Source organism: Suillus subaureus (genome assembly GCF_016647635.1).
Source record: "Suillus subaureus strain MN1 chromosome Unknown BJ212scaffold_1, whole genome shotgun sequence".
Classification (NCBI taxonomy): Eukaryota; Fungi; Basidiomycota; class Agaricomycetes; order Boletales; family Suillaceae; genus Suillus; species Suillus subaureus.
The window spans coordinates 1,612,931-1,636,846 of record NW_024538557.1 but is presented as its reverse complement, the minus strand read 5'-3'; the positions used below and the strand labels follow the sequence as shown (position 1 = coordinate 1,636,846).

The 23,916-nt window shown below is 49.0% G+C and overlaps 8 protein-coding genes across 8 annotated transcripts; 6 read left to right on the top strand and 2 right to left on the bottom strand.

Annotated features, from left to right (window-relative positions):
• Window positions 1-382: 382 nt before the first annotated feature.
• BJ212DRAFT_1258139 (uncharacterized protein) lies at window positions 383-2,169 on the top strand (the record flags this gene model as incomplete). Its single annotated transcript, XM_041329914.1, has 9 exons — window positions 383-497; window positions 547-662; window positions 725-732; window positions 782-1,140; window positions 1,187-1,719; window positions 1,771-1,874; window positions 1,932-1,953; window positions 2,015-2,047; window positions 2,116-2,169. The coding sequence occupies 9 exons, from the start codon at window positions 383-385 to the stop codon at window positions 2,167-2,169; spliced, it is 1,344 nt and encodes a 447-aa protein (XP_041200185.1).
• Window positions 2,170-2,609: 440 nt separating this feature from the next.
• BJ212DRAFT_1311709 (Man1-Src1p-C-terminal domain-containing protein) lies at window positions 2,610-5,612 on the top strand. Its single transcript, XM_041334032.1, has 10 exons — window positions 2,610-2,989; window positions 3,041-3,112; window positions 3,163-3,312; window positions 3,362-3,397; window positions 3,447-3,527; window positions 3,569-3,736; window positions 3,794-4,666; window positions 4,728-4,819; window positions 4,871-4,974; window positions 5,029-5,612. Exons 1-10 carry the CDS (start codon window positions 2,699-2,701, stop codon window positions 5,436-5,438), a joined length of 2,277 nt encoding a protein of 758 aa, XP_041200184.1. The 5' UTR covers window positions 2,610-2,698; the 3' UTR covers window positions 5,439-5,612.
• BJ212DRAFT_1311697 (UEV domain-containing protein) lies at window positions 5,598-7,826 on the bottom strand. The gene is made up of 6 exons (XM_041334031.1): window positions 7,577-7,826; window positions 7,282-7,520; window positions 6,955-7,227; window positions 6,186-6,904; window positions 6,013-6,115; window positions 5,598-5,928 (listed from the first exon to the last, which is right to left on the bottom strand). The coding sequence occupies exons 1-6, from the start codon at window positions 7,803-7,805 to the stop codon at window positions 5,851-5,853; spliced, it is 1,641 nt and encodes a 546-aa protein (XP_041200183.1). The 5' UTR covers window positions 7,806-7,826; the 3' UTR covers window positions 5,598-5,850.
• Window positions 7,827-8,333: 507 nt separating this feature from the next.
• BJ212DRAFT_1217581 (uncharacterized protein) lies at window positions 8,334-8,873 on the top strand (the record flags this gene model as incomplete). Its single annotated transcript, XM_041329327.1, has 3 exons — window positions 8,334-8,469; window positions 8,519-8,686; window positions 8,743-8,873. Coding segments are annotated over 3 exons (435 nt in total), but the record flags the coding sequence as incomplete, so codon positions are not given.
• Window positions 8,730-10,247, top strand: BJ212DRAFT_47210 (uncharacterized protein). The gene is made up of 3 exons (XM_041343285.1): window positions 8,730-8,898; window positions 8,952-9,675; window positions 9,727-10,247. Exons 1-3 carry the CDS (start codon window positions 8,854-8,856, stop codon window positions 10,050-10,052), a joined length of 1,095 nt encoding a protein of 364 aa, XP_041200181.1. The 5' UTR covers window positions 8,730-8,853; the 3' UTR covers window positions 10,053-10,247.
• A 38-nt stretch (window positions 10,248-10,285) lies between these two features.
• BJ212DRAFT_1443431 (nucleolar complex-associated protein-domain-containing protein) lies at window positions 10,286-13,070 on the bottom strand (the record flags this gene model as incomplete). The annotated part of the gene is made up of 8 exons (XM_041337826.1): window positions 10,286-10,797; window positions 10,851-11,139; window positions 11,196-11,570; window positions 11,631-11,761; window positions 11,823-12,102; window positions 12,152-12,695; window positions 12,745-12,977; window positions 13,029-13,070. The coding sequence occupies 8 exons, from the start codon at window positions 13,068-13,070 to the stop codon at window positions 10,286-10,288; spliced, it is 2,406 nt and encodes an 801-aa protein (XP_041200180.1).
• A 191-nt stretch (window positions 13,071-13,261) lies between these two features.
• On the top strand, window positions 13,262-16,097 carry BJ212DRAFT_1493848 (uncharacterized protein; the record flags this gene model as incomplete). Its single annotated transcript, XM_041341511.1, has 16 exons — window positions 13,262-13,429; window positions 13,483-13,587; window positions 13,644-13,689; window positions 13,736-13,773; window positions 13,885-14,111; window positions 14,171-14,263; window positions 14,316-14,391; window positions 14,446-14,513; window positions 14,561-14,675; window positions 14,727-14,871; window positions 14,918-15,024; window positions 15,078-15,214; window positions 15,272-15,416; window positions 15,464-15,637; window positions 15,693-15,777; window positions 15,826-16,097. 16 exons carry the CDS (start codon window positions 13,262-13,264, stop codon window positions 16,095-16,097), a joined length of 2,001 nt encoding a protein of 666 aa, XP_041200179.1.
• On the top strand, window positions 15,956-23,801 carry BJ212DRAFT_47034 (microtubule associated protein). Its single transcript, XM_041343281.1, has 15 exons — window positions 15,956-16,649; window positions 16,711-16,790; window positions 16,878-17,209; window positions 17,263-17,660; window positions 17,710-18,210; window positions 18,267-18,635; window positions 18,688-18,877; window positions 18,930-19,139; window positions 19,189-19,518; window positions 19,571-20,907; window positions 20,960-21,240; window positions 21,291-22,382; window positions 22,440-22,735; window positions 22,783-23,325; window positions 23,376-23,801. The coding sequence occupies exons 1-15, from the start codon at window positions 16,245-16,247 to the stop codon at window positions 23,585-23,587; spliced, it is 6,576 nt and encodes a 2,191-aa protein (XP_041200178.1). The 5' UTR covers window positions 15,956-16,244; the 3' UTR covers window positions 23,588-23,801.
• The last annotated feature ends 115 nt before the right edge of the window (window positions 23,802-23,916 follow it).

The following is a 23,916-nucleotide window of genomic DNA, read 5'->3' as shown; positions in this document are numbered from 1 at the left end:
TAGCGGTTCTTAGAACACCGGTCCGAGGGGAAATGCACTTACTCACTCCCAAGTACTGGTTAGTGGGTGTGTGGGACTCTACGGCTACCTGGTGACCTCATTCAAAGAAGGCCTGGGTGGTGTGATACCCACTAACTTAAACCTCGAGGGCACAGTGATTTCTCACAAGTCCCAGCTGCAGGCAGAGATATTGCAGGTCTGTCACCTCTTATTAGTGGGCTAACGTGGGAGTCACAGGTGCTGATCCTCATATATAGTTCGACGCACACATACTTGTATCTTACCTCTCTTTTCCCGTACCACCATTCATACGCCCTTCCACATTATTGTCTGTCTGTTTAGTATTGCCGTCGACGTGACCGCCTTCCACCATATGTTGAACATGTTGCCTGCATGTCGGCGTGTAGCAGGCCCACGTGCTCGACAAACTCTCGCTCTATCTAGGTATGCCAGTACGAGCACCAAGGAAAAGTTTCGAGTGCTTGTTATCGGAGCAGGTGCACACAGTCGATGGAGTTCCTTGAATGAGCTTTGACGAATCTTCAGGTTCCGGTGGGTTGACTGTTGCCAACCAGATATATAACCGCTTCAAGGCTGCTGGAAAGCCTTTGAATGCAGGGGATATAGTGGTCCTTGACGCAGCAGACTATCACTACTATCAAGTAAGCACTCGGAATCATTAACCTGCTCATGTGAGCTACTTTTGATGGCTCCTCCTTTCAAGCCTGGCTGGTAAGGGTTTTTATTCATAGACTGATACGAAACCTGACGTATCCTTCAGGACTTTGGTGGGTGCTGGTCTTGGCCGCAAAACAGATTTCAGACGACCGCTCGCGTCCCTATTCCCGCCACATATCATGCACATTGCAGAGAATGTCAAGTCATTCTACCCGGAATCCTCGTCAGTTACGACAACCTCAGGTCGGACAATTTCATATGATTCGCTTGTAGTGGCAGCAGGTTTGAAGATAAACTGGGACGGCATCGCTGGCTTGCCCCAGGCTCTCGCTGATCCTTCCTCTGGTGTTTCATCAATATACTCCTACAATACCTGCGACAAAGTCCGGCACGACGTAGATGCTCTCAGGTCCGGAAATGCTATTTTTACCCAACCTGCAGGTGTCATTAAATGTCCAGGAGGTAAGCCAAATTTCTCTGTGTATGGTGGCTGCTTACCGTCTTTTAGCTCCGCAGAAAATCATGTGGATGGCCTGGGACAGATACCAGAAATCTGGGCGTGGAAATAACATCAAAATCGACTTCATGACTGGCATGCCAACCATGTTTAGCGTCAAGAAGTATTCGGATGCCCTAAACGCCCTGCGCATCGAGCGGGGTATCGGAGCAGAGTTCCAACATAACTTAATTTCCATCGATGCGGCGAACAGGAAAGCAACTTTCAAGAAGGCTGACGGTTCGACTGTGGATCGTGATTTCACCCTCCTGCATGTCACACCGCCAATGGGACCGCTAGACTTCATCAAAGGATCGCCCATCGCTGATCCAGCGGGCTGGGTAGAAGTCGATCAGGCAACTCTCAGACATGTCAAGCCCGAGTTCGGAAACATATTTGCCTTGGGGGACTGCTCCTCCCTGCCTACTAGCAAAACGATTGCCGCCATTACATCCCAAGCGCCTGTCTTAACGGAAAACTTATTTTCGGTCATGGACACTGGCAAAGTGAGCAGTGCCAAGTACGATGGCTATACCAGTTGCCCGGTCCGTCTACCTCCTAATAACACTGTCCACTTGACCAAATTCCAACTTTAGCTTTTGACGGGATATGGGGAATTGATGCTAGTCGAATTCAAGTATGAATTTGTGCCTAAAGAGAGTTTTGCCAATTACCTGGGCGATCAGACAAAGCGGAGAAGGTTTGTCCCCTGTGATTCCCACTTACATCATTGCATTGAACCTGCCAAATCGCTCAGATTATTCTATCACTTCAAAAAGGTACGGAGTACAATTGGAGTTGTAGCTCCTAAAATAGGCTTATTGTCTGTGCCATTCTTAGGACCTTTTTCCTTGGGCATACTGGAATCGTATGGTGGTGAGTCTTTTGAGACAGTTCGTACGGGGCTTTCGGAGTATCTTATGCTGCGTCGTACGCCACAGGTTGACGGAAAATGGTTCGGCCCCTCGGGACCATTCCGTCCCAAGTTTGTGTGATAATGACATCAAGGAATTATCGGAAACAATAATACCCTCAGTTTCATAAATGAATTGATCAGATGTGTGTGACCCCTTCGTAGTCGCTGGCACCGTTGTGTTTGTAATACGAAAGATTACAAATTGCCGCAGCATCATGAGTATCGCCTTGAGGTACTCCAGCGAGGACCGATATCCCTATCTCAATGCGAGTAAGAACCTGTTCGAGATCCCTGGTTGGGTTCTGGTGCCATATTGAATTTGATAAGTATTCGCTCGTCAGATGCTCTTGAAAGATCCGGGCCATTCCTTCTGACGTCCTAAACGAGTATGCGTGTAAACGGCTCCGGAGACTATTCATGTTTCCACCTCAGTCTTAAACAAACTTTGTGAGTGGGTCCACAGCGTGAGCCTTCAAATTTTGATCAGCCGACTCGGAGCGAACTTCGAGTCTTTGAAGACAATGATTAGTGTGACTGAACATGTGACCATGTACGTGACGCCGCGTTTAGCGTGACTTGTTACCACAACGGCTTCAACACGCTCCACGATGTCGAGGGCCATGACTGCAGCTCAGGTCATCGGCCTGGGCGAATATCTTAACTCTGAATTTGATCCTGCTACCCTTACAGTAGCTCAACTTCTTGGTGTTCTTGGATATCACAATATTAGATTTCCGACTCCTTACACGAAACCAAAATTGGTGCAGCTTTTCCTTGACGAGGTCAAGCCGAAGGCAGCCAAGTTCAAGAAGGACAGACTGAAGAAGGAAAACAGTACTGCTAGCGATGATGGAATAACCGATGGCATAACAGGGAAACCCCTCAGTGGTGCAACTAAGGTGCTTTCTTGGTATAACTGCCGTGCCTCTTCTCTTGTTAATGAAAATCAGCCAAGGCGATCTTCCAGGAGACTTTCTCATGCACCGTCGGATGACGATGAACCGCCACCTCGATCAGATCCGGTATGGTCGTCATCTACTATGTCATGCCCATCCTAATTTACGTTCCTCAGCCGAAGCGTCGTCGTTCGTCGGCACAACCCAGACTTGGTGGCGCACATCAAACTACTGCTCGCACCGCCATGCAGCCCGCAGTCATTGAGGAAAGTGAACCTGAAGAAGAAGACCCACCCTTGCGTAAGGTAGGCAGGAACAAGAAGAGTGTGAGTGAGCGCTATGTTCGACCGTAAGGTGCACTAACCACTCGTGCAGTCACAAGCTGCTGGCTCGCAAGCGCGCAGAATCTCGGTAATTGAGGGGGTGTTGTTGTTTGGTATCTATCTGACCCTATTTCAAGCTTGCAGATGACAGCGGATGGGAAGACAATAACATATTCCAATCTGGCGCTGAATCATCTTCGCCTGCACGGCCGTCTCCTGTGCGTCCTCAAAGTACTCGAAAAAGTGGTTCTGTCGGAAGTCACGCCACTCGATGTCAGCACCTCCCCAAGCATCTCCATCTTTATCTCCTCCGAAAGCGCCTCTCTTCCCAATAGATCTACAGCGTTCCCCTCCGCAGTCAAAGTTTGAACCAGAACTTCCTCCTACGATTTCACGAGCGCCCCAAATTTCAACTCCGTCTGAGACGGTTCGTTTCAGTCCCCTCGAACATCGGTCTAGGCCGTTTACTCAATTGACATCCAAGGTCGATGCCCGTGGCCTGGATTTTGATGACGCCACAGACGTAGTTGATGGCCAGACTCCTGATGAAAGCTACAGCGACAGCTACAGGGAACCTGATTCGCTAGAGGTTGCCGCATCCAATCCGAGTATAGCTGGTGGTGACCAATTGGTTCGCCGGCGCCCAGCCCCTCCGCTGCAGCGCTCTAGGTCTCGTTTCTTGACACTCCTCTACCTAATTGTGATGGTCGCCGGTTCATACTTTATGAAGCAGTACAAAGATGAATCATCCGCCATTGGTTACTGTGATACTGGCAACAACACTAATCAGGCTCTACGGGAGCTTGCAGCGCAGCGAGAGGCAGTCCGGGCCTGTAACAAAGACAATAAGACAGTTCTATATCTCCCGTCGGTCATATCGGATACTGGGTTGTTCAAGGATGGAATTCCATGTCCCTTTCCACCATTGGTTCCAGCCTTTTATCCCTCAACATGTGCTCCTTGTCCAGAATTTGCGACTTGTACGCAACATTCAGTGGTCTGTAACCCTGGTTATGTATCCCGTCCACACCCTCTTCTTGGCATCTTATCACCTTTCGGCACCGCAACCCCTCTTGTAGAAACCATATGGAACTCGATTGGTAACGTTACCAATGGCTTACCGGGTTTGGGACCTGTTGCGTTTCCCCCACGTTGCAGCGAAGATCCGAAACGGAAAAGGAATATAGGCGCCTTGGGTAAAGCGATAGAAGTGCTTCTCGGCCAGGAACGAGGGAGACGCGTGTGCATCGGGGAAAAACAAGGTCGGGAGATCGTCAACGATAGTGAAGGGGGCGAGGCCATGAAATGGGGTTTAGAAATCGAGATTGTGAGGAATACAATGAAGCGCAAAACAGCTGTAAGTTTCTCAAGCCATTTCTTCAAATTTGAATGAGCCTATGACATTCTTGGACCGGTAGCCGCATCTTCTCGCCAATTTTGATGACACGTTCAATGAAGCCATACAACAGCTAGTCCAATGGGGTTCCGTAATTTTTGGGGAGGATAGCACGTGAGTTGATTCATTGCGGGTGCGCATTCTTAATATTCTAAATGAGAGTAGAGGCAATCGTTATTTGGCTCATAAGACGCCACACTTGACTTGGAACTGTCAATTTACTGTCAAGTCTAGGGAGCTTTGGGAACAGTGGCGAGCATCTGTGTATGGTAAGGCTCACGAACCCATTTTGATGTTCCGAAGCTTTATGACACTTTGTTCAGCATCTATTGCATGTGTGTGCACGTTGTATTTCATAAAGCGATCCCGGGCGCTCCGCCAAATCGAAGGGAGACGTGTGGCAGAATTAGTGCAAATCGCACTTGATACTTTGCGTAATCAAGAACTTGCGCACCACACGGATCCAGTGACGGCACCGCAGCCGTATTTGTCCTCTCTACAGCTTCGTGATCTCATATTACAGGATGAACATTCAATATCAGTTCGAAGCAGACTATGGGATCAGGTGGAGCGTGTGGTCGAAGGGAATGCCAATGTGAGGGCAAACCTTGAAGAAGTACAAGGTGGGGACGAACTGCGCGTCTGGCGATGGGTAGGATCTACAGGTGGACCAGACATTCGGAAGGTTCAATTTCAGACGCAAAAGGATGAAGTGAACACTAATGGCCTGTGAAGCACCCTGGTTCTACAACTAGTAGTAGTTACGAGTGCTGATCGATTTATTGTTGTCTGCTTCTTGTGTCCTGGTTGTTTCTCTCCTATATAACGTCTTTATCCCCTCAATCTTATTCACAATACTAGTGTTAGCCACACTGTCGTATGACCAATCGGAGTTTTTCTGGTCAAATCCCGGTGTCAGATCTTCTGCAAAAGTGCTGCGCCCGCATGCCACCTCGCCAGGCACACAGTTCAGATTACCAGTTCATTCAAATGCGAACCGAACACCGTTTCTTGACTTCAGATTAGAAATTCGATTGGAAAAGGGCTCGAATAGTACGAATAAGGCAAATACATTATCGAGCATCCTTATCAACTTCTACGACCCTGATTAAATAACACTGGAATTAGCTGTAGACTACAGAAGATTACGTTGGAATGCCCTGTTGGATCTTCTCCATCAGTGCCCTCTTTGCGAACTGCTCTTCTGAGAGTACACGCGTACTCTGAGAGCCCAGATAGAAGAGAGAGATAGAAGGACCGCCATCAGTTGAAAGTGACTAGGTGATATGAAACCTTGAAAAACTCACCCTCAAAAAACGTTCTAGATCAATGCGTCCGGTGTTTAAAGCCCTATGGAGATGATAGATAGTATCTTCTATGGCATTATCATCAGCGACCAAGTTGATGAGCCTGTTTAGAAAGTCGAATTCACGTCGGTCAGTAGTAGCCGCTGATATTAACAAACAAAAGTATTCCATACTGGTTATGTACAATGCTCGTGGAGCAGATCAACTCATCGACTTCGGGATCTCCCTTCCTGCGCAATTCAGCAATGTTGCGCTCCCCTTGATCAATAGTATTCCGCAGTCTGCTAGAAACATTACTACAAACGTCTCGAACGGCTTCTAAACGCGCCATCTCATCCCGGATGGCGGGTTCTCCGGTAAGAAGGTCCGATTGCTGCGCTCGCAAACGTTCAGCATCGAGAAGCATGACCTGAGACAGAGAAGCAAGCTCCGAGGCGATCTTGTCGTGTACTTGGGCGTGCAAGCGGAGCAACTCTGGGTTTGGTGGGCGTGGCGGTGCTGCTGTGGGAAGCTGCGGCACAGAAGGTGACGAATCGGCAGTCTCCTCATCCAGGAGGTTCTGAGTCGGCCTCTGCCACAAGTTTGGTGGGTGTGGCAGCGGCCCCTGTGGATATTGTGAAATAGCCGGAGGTGATGGCGTGTTCGGCGCGCGTGATTGATTAAATTGACCTGATATGGCTGGGCCACCGAGTGGTGCGGACCAGCGACTGTCATGATCCGGTATCAGAGCGGGATCTCGTGGTGGTACTACAGGTGGTTGCAGCACGGTGCCGTCACTGTGGTTTCTGAACGTGTGCTGATAGTTGGAAGGGCGGCTGTAAGTTGGAGGACCTATGATTTGGGGTGATTGAATGGAGGGTAGAGCCGGTGGTGGCCGATTGAGCAATTTCGCCTATGAACATCCATTTCATTAATGACGTTTATGAAGAACAGGGTTCTTACTGTGGAAGAGTATTGAGGAGAAGCAATCGGAGCTGCTATTACTGGCTTCGGTGGAAGTAGAGGATGTGGTGATGAACTGGGCTTTGGTGGGAGCGCTGGTCGATCATCGCCTAGGGCAACGCGGCCAGGTGACGAAGGTGATGAGACACTAGAGCCTTGTAAAGGCGAAGATGAAGGCGATGGAACTGCAGTTGTTTTTGGTTTGGCGTAGACTGGCGGACCACGGGAGAACTCTTGTTGCAATGCTTCGAGTAAAGCTGATAGATTACACGCCTTGCTCGGTGATGAATTTGTTCTGATCGGTAGTTATTTCACTAGTGGACTTACCTCGCTCTTTTTTTCCCAGTGTTGGATATATTCAACTTTACATCTGCCACTCACATCAACGTGTTTACTCGGCCTAACGAGCATGTCTTGGGTTGGAGCAACATATACTATTGGGGGCTGACGGGGGTACTCTTTGGTGACCCATACAGCGATTGGAATATTATATGAAGCGCCACGAAAGGATATTGGTAAGACGCCATGTAGACATAGTAGAAGCTGGGTTCGACCATCATCGTAAGCTGGAGTAGGAAGATCAACTGGTGGGTTCCACTATGGAATCTGATAACCACTGAACTGTACACATCTGATTTTGGACGTAGAGTTGTGAAACGGACGAGCGCAGTATCAAAATCAAGAAGGACGCGGTCTTTCTGAGTATATGAGCTGACGTTCTGTCGTAGCCATCTCTGGGTTAAGGATTCGGTACTCATTCTTACAGTAGTACCGGTAAGTGGTGGCTGTGTCCTATCATTGCCTGATCGGAGTCGGTATTTTATTTCTCCGCTTGAACACGGCACGAACATGTCGGACCGAGAGCACCTTGGCAACAGGCCCGGTTCATCCTCCCATCCCAGAGTCTCGACCGTATACTGTAACATCCCCAAAACTTTGCTTATAGGGTCGAAGTAACGGCGCTTAGATCCTCTTCAGATGGACCAGCTTCCTCTGACTCCGCTAGGATGGCCGTGAATTTCCATTTCTATGATAAAGATTCTTAATTGTTAGTATGAAAGAGAATGACTCTCGAAAATGGGTATATTTTCTCACAAGTAGTTCCTCGATCCGTTATCTAATAACCAGGGCATTTCAATAAGATGCATAACCGAACTAGTGGACCCCTCATGCCCCTTCCGGATCTTTAGCCTTGGTCGTCAAAATCTCGCAACGCTATGCTGATTTCGTTCTCATTTAAGAAACTGCCGAAACCGGGTCTCAGATATATAAAGGTCCCTTCATGCCCTCCTTTTCCTTCGCTATCACTCAACTTACGACCCCACTAGGCAGCATACGCTCACTAGCATTGCCCTAACACTGGTGCAGCATATTTTGACATGCGCACTTCACGACTATCTGTCTCTCGCGAACGCGATGGAACGACCCTCACTCCTCAGAGGAAACACCGTAAATTACTTAAAGATGGCTCTAGTGAAGTGTGGCCAGAAGAGATAGAGAGAATATTCGTTCAAGGTTGGTACCGCGCCATCATTCCTTCCTCGCTGTCTGAATTGTTATTCAGGTCTTCGAGAATACTGGGAGTCACCTTGGGCAACTTACTCTCGCGGCAGAAGTCGTTGGAGAAACCAATTCTTGGTCGAGTACTTACAGCGCGCTGGAATAGACCGTTCCAAAAAGCAGGTTGCAAGCCACATACAAGTACTTCGTAATATGTGGAAAGGCGAACAAGGTCAGAGAACTTCATCGAGCGTCTAATAATCCGTCGTTAACCAGTTGTCGTCATAGAATACCACTTGGTGGCTGGTGGCGAGGAACTATTCCTTGATACCGGTCTTCCCGCATCGGTCAAAGCAGAGGAGTCACCTGATTCTCATCTGTTGGCGTCGATGGTCCTTGATGATCACTCGCCAGCATCAGACCGTTCCGGTCGTTCGGTATCTCGTACGTCCCGCTCTAATCTCCCTCGTGCAAGTCCCGCCATAATGGGTTCAAAGACCGAACCCGCAATTCCGCCATATCCGAGTCCCCGGATACAAACGGGCGATGACGGATGCCGTCGCGTAAGGTCGATGTCTACTTCTGCTGGCGCTGACCAACGGCGACTCTCGCCGCTGGCATCTTCACTCTGGACCCCTGATATGCCGGTCCGGTCAACAGCATCACAGTCATGCCCAAATGTACCATATACTGCCACACGCGCGGACCCCGACTTCAGCCGTGGCTATGAACGGCTAAATCAACCCATGCTCACCGCTGATCAAATGTCATCGGACCTCCTCCTATCGAATTCTCCCCGGACTCAGAACTCATCGATACCCTTCTCTTGTGCACTTCGTCTGCCGATTTTGACAGGATTGTCGCTTTGGGCAGAGGGCATGCAGCCCGCCACGGTGCCGGTGGATGCTCTTTCCTCGCAAACACAGCCAGCGGACCTGAACGCTTCGGTTGTGGCGCTGCGTGTCAAGCTCCGTCTCCCTCCCATAGAGGCTCCATACTCTCCGGCTCTCCACGGCTTTCAAGGATCGATTACATGTGACGCTCCACGTACCTCCAGTATTAGGTGCTCCACAGCTGTTTTTGTCAGAAACCAGTGTGTCTCTCGGGAAAGTAGTTATTGTTCCATAATAGCTGCGGATGCCACCGGACCTGAAGAACTGGATCACATCAGCTTACTCTTACCCGACTCCCAGTTAAGCCGAAGTCGGTGGATGGACCCAAGTGAGTACACGTTTTCAAACCGGCTGCCTCACGTTAACAACGTGACAACAGATATGCAAGCATGCATCATACAGAAAATTGTGGTTGATGAACAAGTCATAGCAGTCATTTACTACGATCTCGACAGAAGGCAGTGTGAAAATTTGCCCTCTGTGGAGCTCACCGGGTTCCAAAAATACACCAGCCACGCGGACACCACTCAGGTGCCAACTACTAGTGGCGCTTTCATACCAAACTATACTTGTGCACCTGGGCACAGTATACCTCGTACTATCCATGCCACTCCAACGTCTTTGTCTCATGCACTCACTCCTAGTACGGATTCTTCTCTCCGAGCTGTTCCATTCCATGGATCGCCTTATATGATGTCTTCATGAACTTAACGAACTTGTTATTTAATTATCACCGTACGCTTTTCGTTTGAACTTTTTTGTTGTATCAAACTTGCGGCGGAAGCCATTCACGGACCATGTTGATTCAAACGCACGATCAGCTTTTAATCTGCTTTGCTTAACTTTAAACATGTATCTTCCATCATCTGTTGCATGCTAATGTAGATACCGTGTACGACTTACTGCGCACCATAATATGTATGGCATTCTACGTGTTGTTACGACCTTGTATAATTGGACAAACTGTGGGCGGCGTCTCGCACTCGACTATCGTAATGGTGCTGTTTCAGAAGAGATAGTTCCCAGAAACTTGTTCCAAACGGATGACACAACTGAGGGTCATTAACTTCAGGGAGGTATACACCATCAACTCGCCTATCTTCGGTCGATAATAGAGCTTCGAGTTTCGGATCCTTGGCGACCAAACTTTCCACAAATTCTAGTGCGCGGAGGGCGGAACTCGGGGGCCAATTGAGTGACGCAATCAGTAGGCGTTTGCCAAACGCTGCCGACCTCCAATGTATTGCCGTGTTTCCAGTACTTCGCGGAGAAAATACGATATCCAGCGCTCGAAAGAGCATGTCCGCGATTGATGCCGGTTTTGAGTTCCCGAATTTTGAGACGAAAACACTTGGTGGAGGTGCGTCGACTTGCATTGATATGCTGACTGGCAATATGATGGCATATAGATGATTGACGAAATCGGTAAGGTCGATATTGAGTGCTTCACCTGAAGTACGGCATTGAGAAGGTTGGAGTAATTTATTAGGATGAATGACGAACCTTGTCCTGAAAGGAGCTCAAACGCGGTTACGATACACAGTAAGCGGTGTTGGATGTCAGTAGTGGCATCGATATCAAATGGTTCTGAGTCATCGCTGGGATTTTCCTCTAGGGCCTCGCGGAGAATGAGATCCTTTAGGACCTGCATTAGATCTTTGAAGAAATCGATATTGATGAGGTGAGCAAATTTGGAAATGCCTCGCAAGGCTGCCGGCAGAAGTGGCGTTGGACGGGGATGTTTAAGTATCCGGAAATACAACACGAATAGAAGTTTCAGGGTCTCAGTGTGCTACACCGGAACCGTTCGTCGGTCAACTTTTTATATCGACGAATTACGAAACTCACTGTATTCGCTCGTTCCTCTTTGTCAACTTCTGCTTCTGCATCCCGCATTTCTCGTTCGATCTCCTTCCGTTCTTTCAGGACTTTTCTTGCCTTTTTGCTAAGATGGGGTTGTTCGGTTGGTTTGCCTTTGGCTCTGCGGGCCGCAGCCTTGCCCTTCGATTGAATGTTTTTGTCTACTTTGGAATCCGACGCACGAACATTGCAAAGTTCTGTCTTGAGGCGCAGATGCAGAAGACACGTAAGTACCTCAGGGTGTACATTAAAATGCCTTTCTTTAATCATGCGGTTTAGGAGCTGGACAGCCTCTAGGGAAGGGGTGCCAGTTTGATCCTGTCGGAAGATACTGATCAACGTGTTCATACAGAGATCAGAAGCCTGACATGACAATTATCAATTATCAAGTGGGGAAGATACGACATATATAGGCTAACTTACCTCATCCCACGACTTCTTGCTCAAGCGCGCCACAATACACGTTATCAAGTTGGTTCTAAAATTGAAGTGGGTGACCTCAGTAGCCAGGGTGCACATACACTTAAGTGCGACCTCTGCCAGTTCGCTCTTGGCTATATGGAAGGGTCAACAACCATCAGTAAGCCACTATCAAAGCAGGAACACATGCGTCACCTTTGAGTTCAGCTTCAAGCGAGCGGAGGTAATTTTGATAGACAAGCACAAAGCCCTGTTCCCACTCTCGGGTACGGGCCACCATTTGGCTGATTTTTTCAGCCTTTTCTTTATCGGTTAACGCTCGTATCCGGTAGCCGGGTATTATGTCCTTGAAAACAGCGAGCTGAGAAAGAGTAGCTAACTTCCGGATAATGATATTGTTTAGAACCGGCTCTGGGTGGGAAGGAGATGTAATTTTATCCAGAGAGAACGTATGAAGCCGGCGAAGTAATCCTAACTGTCAAATGTGTCAAGCAAACCGGTTGACGTGGGGGTGAAGTACGTACGCTATTTTCCGGTTCTGCAATTATTTCCTGGCAGATGCTGGCGATCTGGTCTTTAGCACCATGTATCCGGGCTTTTCGCGATTTGTTGCCAACGATGTCAATGACGGCAGGACGGCCAAAACGTGCACCGGTCGCGACATCATCTATTTTATTCACTTCAACGGGCATTTCTTGCTCTTCCGCGGATTTGTCGGTGCCATCATCTTCTTCGTCTGATGATGGAGGAGCTGCAGTTTTCATGCCTGTTGAATGTATTCGCCCATCCGCTGACTTGATTGGCAGCCCTTGAATGTGACGGTCTGTCTTTGCCTCGCGTGATTCTTGAACTTTCCGAGGAACACGTTCGTAAGACATCTCGGCGTCGGAATCTTGATCACTGTCATTGATAGAAGACTGGGAAATTGTGTCCGCATCATCGTCAATACCAGAGCTCCAGGCCTCTTCGTCCTCATCATGAGAGTCGATTGACGGCAAGTCATCGTCTACTTTTGGCTTGCGAACTGGCTTGTTCAATTGTTTCAGACGCTCGGTCTCCTTCTTACTCCTGCAAAAGGTGTCATGAGAATTTAATCACCGTGTAAGAGAAAACATACGTTGATATGCCTTTGCGATCAAGCGTATTTAAGAATCCAGCACTGTCTCCAAACTCCTCGAGGAGACCAGCATCCTCCTCGGAGAGATCACTATCTTCGGTGTCCGCATCACCGTGGTTTCCAGGTACCTCGATATAGCCTCTGTCTGCAGCTCGCTCCTTCCCTTTCTTCGATTGTGTTGTACCAGTCCTTGGTTTGCTATTTGCCTGAAGCTTTCGCTTTTTGGAGGGTGCCTGTGCCCAACTATCAGCTATGATCACATAGTAAAATTTATACAGACGTACCGGGATAGCAGGAGCCGTCCGCTTTTTACTTTTTAATGCCATGAAGTTCTGGGTCCCTAGAAGATTTCGGTAAAGTAGTTGCAGACCTAATCGAAAATATGTCTACCCCAGAAAGGAAACAGACCTGGTGAACGCGACACTGCCACTGACGCGCTCATTCCAGCGTGTGGCAGTTAACGTTGACCATCGACTGAATCCTATCTCCCTAGACTACTGTGGTACTGTATCGCGCAATGGATGGTAGAGCCACCCCACCACCTGTTCACCATATCCTCAGGCCACATCATATTGATCTCATAGCAATGCTATTGTTGATTTTTAAGGAATACGAACTCCAGAAGACTTTGCCAAAAGACTTCTTGCTCTATATGTATCGAGTTCTCTTGATGGAAACGTCTGAGGTAGGGTTGGGTTTTTCTCGAGGAAAATTTGTAATCAATAACGTCTGCCTTAGGTGATTGAACATAGGTCCCATCAGCATATGCTGGCGATGGTCAAAGTCGCGCCGAATGCAGATACGCCCGTTGTCCAGGGACTTATAGGCGCTCTGGAGAATGTGGTCGGTTCATACGTGATATTACTCCTGGACCTCTCTCATCGGATATGTGATCATAGGCAACCCAGCTACGAGCGCTGGATCAACTAACTAACTTCTTCCTAAGTACGTTTTTGTGCTGATTTACCTTTCAGTCATGAGTATTTCCCAGGCACACCTTCAATATTTGTTGAAAAAAGTGATGACCAAGTAAGCCAAAGTCGTTCCTCGGTAGAGGGCGATACTGATGGTCTCCAGCCGGCCGTTCTGGTACGCAGTTGCTCATTCCTGTAGCGTTATGGCTTAGAAAGTCGGCCATAGCGTCGAACATCTCTGTTCGGGTTCTTTGTGCGCAGATGCTTCGTCAGTTTCATCAAGCTGTCATTCTATGGCGTCGTGCAACTTCAAAAAGACTACCAGGCGTGGGTTAATGGATCCAGCAACGCAGGTTATGGGCCAATAGAGAAGGACCCGCTTACTTCTGATGTTTGGCTATTCAAGACGTCGAGTGACTTGAAATCTTGGGCGCGACCTGAACCATTTGACGCGTAAGCAATTGCTCTTCCTTCTAGCAGACTAAGACTATACAGTAATCATGGGACAATAGGTGGGAAAAAGGTTTGGCAACAGGAGATGATGTCGTAGGTCCCGAGAACTTGCGTAGATATTTTGAACAGCATTTTCATGAACACAACGATTCGTGCGTCGTGTCTGCTCTGATTTTGCGCCTTACCTCACTGGGTATCTTGCAGGGGTGTTCGACAGCATGCGTTGCTGAATCTGGTACGCATGCACTATACTCGAAAAGAATATCCTGCTGCCAGTAAGGTATCTTCGATAGTATTCCTTATGCTTCACAATTCTCAAAGCGTCCACACACAGTTACTTCGTGAAGCTATTGCAGTCGCTAGGACAAGTGGAGATCGTATAACGCTCCAGCATTGTATCAGGTAATTTATCTCCCCGTTTGACTGTGGAGTGTTGATTTCTGGTGTAGCATGCTTCATCGCTTGCCATCCCTGAACGAAACTCCAGTCTTAAATGAGATTCAGCCTGACCTCCATCCGCTGGAGGTGTTGTTTGACGTGACAAAGCTACTTGATCCGCAATACGTGAATGACGGCCCATGATGCTGCACAATTCTATCACTAATGCCCTGTTAGGGACAACCGCTGACTTTGTGCTATGAGAAATTGACTGAGGCTATTGCCCTACATAATCACTGGGTAGATACCAAGCAAGCAATGCCTCGTGACGCAGACATTTGCAGTCACAATGCAATGCAAGCTGTACTATGGCAAACGTTAGGTGAGGTCGTCTAGAGCTAGCATGACCTAAAAACTGACATGTACAGGATGCTACGATCTTGCCGATGTCGAGGAATCGTTCGTATTGTTAATCACGAGGGCCGGCAAAGACGACCCAAACCGTCTGAACACACTCATTAATCGCTCTTATAGGGTATGCCTCCGATTGCGAACTATTGAATAAGATGCTGATCTTTTCTCTTTAAGCGCGCCAGAAATGGATTGTACTCAGAGGCTTTGGCACTGCTACTGCATTCGGAGACGTGGCGCGGCCTTTCATTGGACGCGTACCACCAGTGGGCGGAAGCCATCTGGCATATACTGGCCCTGAGAACAAGTCGTCGGTCCGTAGTCTTCTTCTCTTATACTTTATTGGCCCAGTCGACGGTAATTGATGGCAGTGGACAACGACGCTTCTTTGACGACTTTCTCTTACCCCGAAGACCTTCGTCATCAACCTTCGTCTCGAAGGAATATTTCTTTGATGAAAGCTCGACATCGCTTTCCGCCCTAAATATGGAATTACATGAAGTGATGAATGCTCGAGTAAGCTAGTACATCACATTCTCGGGCTCTGGCTGATTGAGTACCAGCGGCGCGGACAAGCAGTGGCGGCGATCCAACCACTTCTGCAAGCTCTTTGGCAAGCCGAATTTCAGGGCAGGTTTCCGTTGTATAGATTAGGCATGACATTCCTCGCCGATGTTGGCTTAGAGTTCGGAATGTCAGATCATTGCCAGCAATTGATTCTAGGAATTATGCCACAGGTGAGTCCTGTCGCACTGCGGGTCATAGGGGGTACTGAAAAACCTTTGACAACAGGTATTGTCCGGACAGGAAATGGAACACCGTGCTTTTGCAAACCACACACTTGCAAGGTGTATGATTGCATCCATGGATTCATCAAGTATGACATTTTCAAACGTATTCGTACCTGGCACTTAAATCCTCGCAGAGGCAGGCATTCGAGAAGCACTGCCATGTTTGCTTATGGCAGAAGCTGACTATATGACCTTGTCCATGCTTGAAGCTACTTCAGAAGTCCAGCAGCTACTCATAGTTGCTTATCATAATCTCGGTATGACAGCTGAAGAGGAGGGGGCTTTTGAACGGTATATGCAGTCGACAAAGCTGGCTCAAGCTTTCGAGGAAAATCCTGTTGATCCGGAGTCTACGAGGGTATGGGATACAGTTACAGAGATCGGGAAATCGTTGGCTTCTAGATAGACTGATACATCGATTATCATATACGCGTTTTTGTTACGTGCATGTGAATTGTCACGCCACCTGTCACATTTTGTGACCCAATGGGGCGCGTTTCGGTAGTGGTTTAACCAACAATATTACTCTCCTCTCGTTAACTTTCAAACTGGTATGGACGGGCCTCCACCTCAGGAGGAAGATTTCTCTTCCCTTCCAATATCAGAGAGGCTTAATCATAAAAACTGGAAAGCCCGTGTAAGCGGATACGAATCATTGATCAAGACTTTCCAAACCACCGCATCCGACACCGATCCCGCATTTAAGCCCTACATCAACAGTCCTGATCTTCTTAAGAAGATCGCCATAGATTCCAATGCTGTGGCACAAGAGAAAGGTGTAGAGTGTCTCGTGGCACTAGTCAAGTTTGCTGGAGAGTCTGCCGCAAAGACCAGAGAAGCTGTCGTGCCGTCCTTAGTTGACAAATGTCTTGGGTCTGCGAGGGCCGGTACAAAGAACCAAGCAATAGAACTTATTCTTCAATATGTGGAAGTTGAGAATTCTGCTACTGGTGTTGTGGTGTGTGCAGTGTCCGCCTTCTCTTGATACCCATGGTCTTACAGACATCTTATTCACTCAGGCGGATATAATACCCGGTCTTTCTGCAAAACAGCCAAAGACCGTCGCCGGAAGTATATTTGCTTTGAAAGAAGTTGTTCGGTAAGTCGTCTGCCACTACGCCATGGCACCTCCGTGCTACACTCTGAACCTCCGTTTCCGGGCGATCTGACTGTTATTTCTGTGCAGGACTTTTGGAACTCAAGTGACTCCTCCGGCCCCTGTTTTAAAAGCATTGCCCAAGATATTCGCGCATGCCGACAAGAATGTCCGTGCAGAAGGCGCGCAACTCACCCATATACTATATCAGTATATCGGTCCCGCGATAGACCCTTGGTTATCGGAGCTTAAGCCAGTGCAGGTCAAGGAATTGCAGGAGGCATTCGAGGGGATGGAAAATACGGGGAAGGGCAAAGGAACATTGAAGTCTGTAAGGCTCACGCGAGAACACCAGCGTGAGGCAGAAATGGGAGGCGATGCCGCTGATGATGGCGAAGTTGAAGCAGGCGGGCAACCAGAAGGTCAGAATATCATCAGTAATTATAGATGCTGATGTTTAACTCTCACTTTCCAGAACTGGATCTTCCCGATCCTCGCACTCTGGTAGAGCCAGTTAGCATCATTCCAAAGCTTCCCTCCAACATGCAAGCTAACCTCACGTCTTCAAAATGGAAAGAAAGAAAGGAGGTGTTGGACGAGTTGCTTACACTTGTAAATGCCACCCCTCGCATCCAGGACGCCCCTGAGCTGGGAGAACTAGCGAAATCACTTGCTACATGCATCTCGAAAGATGCAAACATCAATTGTGTCATGACTGCCGCTCATGTTATAGAGGGTCTAGCAAAGGGCATGATGTCTCCATTCGGCAGGCTCAGGGAGACGGTCATTCCTTTGATGCTGGAGCGCTTGAAAGAACGGAAAGCAAATGTTACGGACGCAATCGGAGCTGCATTAGATGCTGTTTTCGCGACGGTATGTTGTTTTGAATGGATTCCCCATTTGTGGTTGATGAATTCTGTAGACGACTTTACCCGATATGATACCAGATCTGATACCAGCTTTGGGAAACAAGAACCCACAAATAAAGGAAGGGACTCTCAAGTTTCTCGCTCGCTCGCTATCGACTTCAACGACGCCGGTGCAAACTGGCCAGATAAAGACGCTGACCGATCCACTCGCTGTTTTACTCGAGGACGGTTTTGAGGGCGCACGCAATGAAGCCGCTGCCTGCCTAGGTATCCTCATGAAGATGGTTGGCGAGCGCCCGCTTAATGCTCTGATGGATGGGCTCGCCGAAGTTCGCAAGGCGAAGGTGAAAGAAGCATATGAGAAGGCTGTGGTTAAATGTAAAGTTGGCGCTCCAAAGGCTCCCGCTGCTGCGAAAGAACCTCCAAAGAAAAAAGTCTCTCCGTCCCAGAAAGCAGGAGGCAATGCTCCCCCTAAAGCGGAGGTGACCGATGCACCAATAATAGACGAAGAACATCCAAAGAAGCCGGTTGGGAAACCGCCTGCCCGGTTGATGGTTCGCATTTTCTTCATCTTGAGGATATTCTCAACATTTGACCATCACATCAGAAGAAAGCTCCACCGACTTCTGAGGCACTGGAAACAAGTTCCTCAGCTGGGGGTCCTCCGGTCAAGGCTGCTTCTCCTGTCAAGAAGCTTACTCCCACTGCTGCCGCGAAACCCTCGAAGCCTGCCGCTCCCGCTGCACCTGGTACTTTTGACACTTTCAAATATAAACATACTCCTGAGGATGCTGAGGGTCTTGCGGCCGAGTTAATACCAGCGACTATCATGGAAGGCTTGGGGGATGCCAATTGGAAAGCCAGGCTTGCTGCATGCGAAGAAATGCAAACTTGGATAGAAGGTGTTGTTGAGGATGTTGATGCCGAGGTTGTTGTCCGAGCTATAGCGAAGAAGGGATGGTCCGAAAAGAATTTCCAGGTTCGTCAACCTGAGCTCAGAAGCAGTTTTCCATCGTGTGATTCTTTTCCAGGTGTCAGCAAAATTGTACGGTATCCTGACCATTCTTGCCGAGCGCTGTCCATCATTCGGAAGGTCGTGCGTCGCTTTGTCGACCAGTCATCTTTCTGAGAAGTTGGGCGATATGAAGCTCAAGAAATCAGCCGGTGATGCATTGACAGCCTTTGCAGAGAAAACATCTCTACAGTTTGTCCTCAACCAAGGCACGTTCATGCTTTTTTTTTGCGGACCTGCCTTGTGATGACCTTCGAGTAGCATACGATCCCCTTGGAAAGCAGAAGGCCCCAAAAGTCCTTGCAGACGCACTTGGATGGATCGATACCTCCATTGTTGAATTTGGCATCGTTGGCGTTTCCCTTCGTCCTCTCATCGACTTTTTGAAGACTGCTCTGAAGAATTCTAATGCGGCTGTAAGAACAAGTGCTACAAAGACCCTCGTCTCTGTCAAGTTATTCGCAGGATCTAGTAAGAGTGCTGTCATCTTCGGAATTGAATCCTCCAACATGACCCATAGGTATCAAGGATTTCCTGGAGGACCTGAATGCTCAGCTTTTAGTGACCATTCAAGGCGAATTCGACAAGGTCGAGGGTACACCAGCACCAGAGCCAAGTCGTACTTCTGCCGACGTTGCAGCCTTGGCACCTGTGGCTGGTGGAGGAACCGCTAAGGGGCCTGACCCTTTGGACGACCTCTTTCCGAGAGTGGAGATTGACGGACTGCTCAAAGGCACTACCATTCTTACTGATACCAAGAGTGACGCTTGGAAAGCTAGGAAGGAGGCTCTGGAGATGCTCCAAGCACTTCTGGACCAAGGAGCAAACAAGCGCCTGAAACCAACTATAGGCAAGGATCCCCTGGCTAAGGTTAATGGTGCTCATACTCATGCCCCTTTCAGGCGAGATTGCACAAGTTCTTAAGGCCCGAGTACTGGACACCAATAAAGCTGTGCAAAGTCTTGCACTTGACATAGTTGCTCGTATCGCAACCGGCATGGGCAAACCCTTCGAAAAACAAAACAAACTTTTCGTAGTACCAGTGGCGACAGTTCTTTCTGATCAAAAGGCACCCATCCGCGCGGCAGCAATCCAGACATTGACCGCAATGGCAACCGCAAGTGAAGGACTGGATTCTATGGTCCATTTTTTGGGAACGGCTCTAGAAGCGGTTAACCCAACTCAACGAGCCTCTCTTCTTGGGTGGATAGCCGACTACCTCAAAGACCATGCCCCTACTTCGTCGTTGGACCTAAGTAGTTGGGCTGCTACTGTGGTCTCATGCCTCGATGATCGGAGCGCTGATGTTAGGAAGGGCGCGCAAGCCCTTCTGCCCAACCTGATCACTTCTGTTGGCTTCGACAAAGTCATGCAATACACCAATTCGTTAAAGCCAGCGTCAAGGAAGACTGCTGTTCCAATTATTCAAGCAGCTCGAGATAGCGCTGCTCCACCCCTCATTGCTGCACCAGCGGTAACAACACCAGCAAAAGCTTCCGCTTCAAAGGCTGCTTCCTCAGTACCTGCAAAGTTATCACCGAGTCCCCCTCCATCATCTCCGGTTCCATCCACGGCAGCTAGTAAACTCACGGGTGTCCGACGGAAGTTGCCACAAGGGACAAACTCCCGACCGGACTCTCGAGCGGATTCAGTGGATGAGCCTGTGACGTCTCGCCTTCCGGGGAAGTCGGGAGTTGGTGGCACCAAGCGCGCAGGAGCGACAAGTATTGCTACAAAGGGTTCCATGGTACCTCCTCCGGCGATAGTTTCTGCTCTTCCATTTTCCAGTATGAACATGGAGGCTAAGCGTGCGAGATTAGCCAAGGATGCCCAACGGTGGATTAACGAAGGTGGGACTACCAGGAAGGATTTGGCGGATCTCCTGCAGCACCAAATGGAGCCACACGCGTCCAAGGATCTCGTTACTCAGCTATTCAGTCACGACCACAACGCTGTTAACGATCATGTCTCAGGACTGACTACGATACACAATTTCTTCTCTGCCGCAGAGTCTGGGGACGATAAATTTGGGGTCCCTCCGGACGATCTCAGAGCCGTCGCTTTGGCCTGCAGCGATCTCGCTCTGAAATATGTTTCTATCAAGGCTCATGAACCTCAGTCCAACTTGAGTGCCAAAGGCCTAGAAGTGGCCGAAGCTGTTCTTGCCTTCCTACGCAGTGTTGACGCCCAAATAGACGACTCAGAGGCTTTGTGCTTCCTCCCGACATTGATCAACAAGGTACGGAACTGATAATCATAGTGTATGTGGTTCTAACGTACACTTCCGCTAGCTCGGTGACGCTCGTGAACCAGTGCGCGCCCGTGTACAGCAAATCGTTCAAATGATGCCAAAGGTGTACGCATTCAGCCGAGTGTTCGACCTGCTGCTGGAGCATGGTTTAAAATCTAAGGTGGCAAAGACCCGCCAGGGCGCTCTGGATGAATTAAGCAGTCTCCTGAAGCGCAACGGTATGTCTGCATGCAATCAGCCCAGCAAGGCCTTCCCTGTCCTGGGTTCCATGATTGCAGACAAAGACTCTGCTGTGCGGAAGTCTGCTCTATCGGCTCTGAGGTAAAGTTTGTTTATCGTCATTGTCTTGAACATTGATAGATGAGATGTAGTGAGGTATACTCCTTGATTGGAGAGAAAGTCTGGTCGCTTGTGGGACCATTGTCATCCAAAGATAAGACACAGCTTGAAGAGCGTCTACGCCGCGTCGCAGGACCCAGTAGCCCAGGCAAGCCGGTGCCGCAGACACCCGCCCACCCAGCACAGATATCTCGTCTGGCAGGCACTGTTATGCGTTCAGATTCGCCGACCTCACCACGACCAACAAGTCCAGCTGTCTCGGGTATCTCCCGATTTGCTAGACCCGGTTCCCCTGCCAGGACGCCGCGGCCTGCCTCTCCAGCTCCTTCCCAAATCGCCAGACCCTCTTCTCCAATGCGACCGAAACCCCCAGGTACTGCCGTTCCATCGGCTATGGCAGGGACTTCAAGTCTGGCCGCGCCGTCCTCTCCTTTGGGCCTGCGCCCGAGGAGCATGTTACCATCACGTCTCGGACCTCCTAAGCCTCGTCCAAACTTTGGATTATCCTTGAATGTGGCCCCACGTTCAGAAGAACCTTCAGAACTGCCGTACGCCAACAACACTAATGGTCACTCGCACAACAATGCTCCATCTATGCCCTCTACAGAGTCTGTGGAGACTCTGGTAGATAGCGCCCACACATATGATGATGCCCCTGCGTTCGATACTCCCGACGACATCACAATCACAATCTCCAGCATATTGAGCAGCGATCCGACTCGCAGCGTAGATGCTCTCAAGACAATCCAAAGGATTTTAATCACAAAGCCAGAAGACGGGCACGCATCTCCGGAGTATCGTGAATTGGCGGAACATACCGAAGGTCTTATAGAAACCATCACACTTCAAATGGCGCATGTTTTCGAACGCCCCGAGGATCTAGTGTCTGATGAAAACTTCAGATTGGCGAAGCACCTCATTCAGACACTCAACACGTTCTGTGACCACATCTTCCTGGCTGAGTCCCTAACCGTTGACATTCTCACACCTCTATTAGAGGAGCTTACACTGAGATTATTGGAGACTGATGAGAGTCACGTCACCAAGGTCAAGGATCTATCGCGATTTATCAACATGATTATCTTAAGGCTGTTTGCCACGGGACGCAGGATGTCCATATTCCGGTGCGTGTATTTCGCACCCGTGATATTGCTTTCCTGAATTTTGACACACTACGTTAGTTCCCTGTTTTCCCTACTTTTGCAGATCGTGAAGCCGTTCCCGAGCAATGGAACACTCTCAGACTCCAAAGAGGCTCGTGTTGCTGAGCTTGTCTTGAAATGTGTTTGGAAGCTAGCTCGAAACATTCCTCAAGATCTAAAGGAGCAAAAACTCGATCCGGTCGAGCTCTTACCTGCGGTCGAGCACTTCTTACAGTCGGTACCTCCAAATGAATGGAGGGCCAGAGCCACGAACAAGGTCCCATGTGGGGATATGCCGTTGAGAACCATCAAAGTCATTATTCAGCATGTAGTTGGTATGTGAAGTCCCACGTAAGTAGGATCTTGACTAACCGAGTCTTAGCGCATTATGGCGACGAAGTTTACGACTTCCTTTCTGCATCCTTCGACGACCCATCAGCAACTATAGTATACCCATACGTCTACCGCATTCTCAACTCCTCCTCTCGAGCAGCAGTAGACATCCCAATGCGGTCAAATCACAGTCCACCAGAGCCTATTGGACGCCCATACTCAGCAGCTTCCAGTCGGCCCATATCACCTGCAGGCTCTTCTGCCAATCAACAGCAATCTTCTCCCAGTCACCGGACAAGTCCGAGTGTCTCTTCGCACAATGGTTTCTCGCCGCCCGTGGAAGAGCCAGATCCAGAAGCACAGTTGATCACCATCATAAATCACATCTCCAGCGAGACCACAGGAGCAATGCACAAGGAGGGTATCACTGAGCTGCACCAGTTCTTGAAGAACTACCCACACAAGCGTCCTCGCGTTGAGAAGCTGCTAGAGACAACTGGCCCTGCATTTCGCAAGTACATCAACCGCGCACTTGCGAGTAGGGCGGCCGAGGATATGGAACGAACCGCGGCCGTTGCAAGTACACTGTCAAGTATGTTCCTTCATTTCAGTTTCCAGTTTCATTCTTATGAAGTTCGTTAGAATTGGAATCAAATGGCCATGAATCCCCCGTTCCTAGTTCCCCTGCTCCAAGCCGAGGGGAATTGTCGCCTCAATCTGCACACCATACATCCGATCCGCCAGGAGAGGATCGGTTGCATCAGCTGCACGGCATATTCCATTATAATCGTGCAAGCACAACGAGCAATGGATCTTCGCAAAGTGCTGCAAGACCCCGGATATCGGAGAGCTGACTTGAGCCAGATTGATGGATGGATTCTGTCGACATCTCACTTTTCACTCCTGCTTTGTTTTTGCAATTCAATCATTTACGACTCTTCAAGTACCCTTTTAATCAGGATGCACAATGCACAATGTTAAGTATGTTTATTTCATGTCACGCCTCGGAAAATGTATCACCGTCCGCGGAGACCTAACACGGGCAAAAATATGTAGATTTAGGCTGTAAACCTGTCGTAGGACCTTGGTACCTTGACTTACACGCATACCTTTGCTCGTCGGGTCTACTCTTGCGTGATCATACCCCTCCCCTGCATTTATCATTGATATCAAAACCACAGAC

What these genes read in the sequence shown, in the direction of transcription:
- BJ212DRAFT_47210 (XM_041343285.1), top strand. Translation starts at nt 8,854, where the DNA reads ATGATCACTCGCCAGCATCAGACCGTTCCGGTCGTTCGGTATCTC. An exon ending in TTCCGGTCGTTCGGTATCTC is followed by an intron (nt 8,899 to 8,951) that starts GTACGTCCCGCT and finishes ATGGGTTCAAAG; the next exon opens with ACCGAACCCGCAATTCCGCC. An exon ending in AAGTCGGTGGATGGACCCAA is followed by an intron (nt 9,676 to 9,726) that starts GTGAGTACACGT and finishes ACGTGACAACAG; the next exon opens with ATATGCAAGCATGCATCATA.
- BJ212DRAFT_47034 (XM_041343281.1), top strand. Translation starts at nt 16,245, where the DNA reads ATGGACGGGCCTCCACCTCAGGAGGAAGATTTCTCTTCCCTTCCAATA. An exon ending in GCTTTGAAAGAAGTTGTTCG is followed by an intron (nt 16,791 to 16,877) that starts GTAAGTCGTCTG and finishes ATTTCTGTGCAG; the next exon opens with GACTTTTGGAACTCAAGTGA. An exon ending in TCTGCTCTATCGGCTCTGAG is followed by an intron (nt 21,241 to 21,290) that starts GTAAAGTTTGTT and finishes GATGAGATGTAG; the next exon opens with TGAGGTATACTCCTTGATTG.
- BJ212DRAFT_1311709 (XM_041334032.1), top strand. Translation starts at nt 2,699, where the DNA reads ATGTCGAGGGCCATGACTGCAGCTCAGGTCATCGGCCTGGGCGAATAT. An exon ending in CGCAAGCGCGCAGAATCTCG is followed by an intron (nt 3,398 to 3,446) that starts GTAATTGAGGGG and finishes CCCTATTTCAAG; the next exon opens with CTTGCAGATGACAGCGGATG. An exon ending in CGCCTGCACGGCCGTCTCCT is followed by an intron (nt 3,528 to 3,568) that starts GTGCGTCCTCAA and finishes TTCTGTCGGAAG; the next exon opens with TCACGCCACTCGATGTCAGC.
- BJ212DRAFT_1311697 (XM_041334031.1), bottom strand. Translation starts at nt 7,805, where the DNA reads ATGTTCGTGCCGTGTTCAAGCGGAGAAATAAAATACCGACTCCGATCA. An exon ending in TCCAAAATCAGATGTGTACA is followed by an intron (nt 7,521 to 7,576) that starts GTTCAGTGGTTA and finishes TTCCTACTCCAG; the next exon opens with CTTACGATGATGGTCGAACC. An exon ending in ATCTAGAACGTTTTTTGAGG is followed by an intron (nt 5,929 to 6,012) that starts GTGAGTTTTTCA and finishes CTGGGCTCTCAG; the next exon opens with AGTACGCGTGTACTCTCAGA.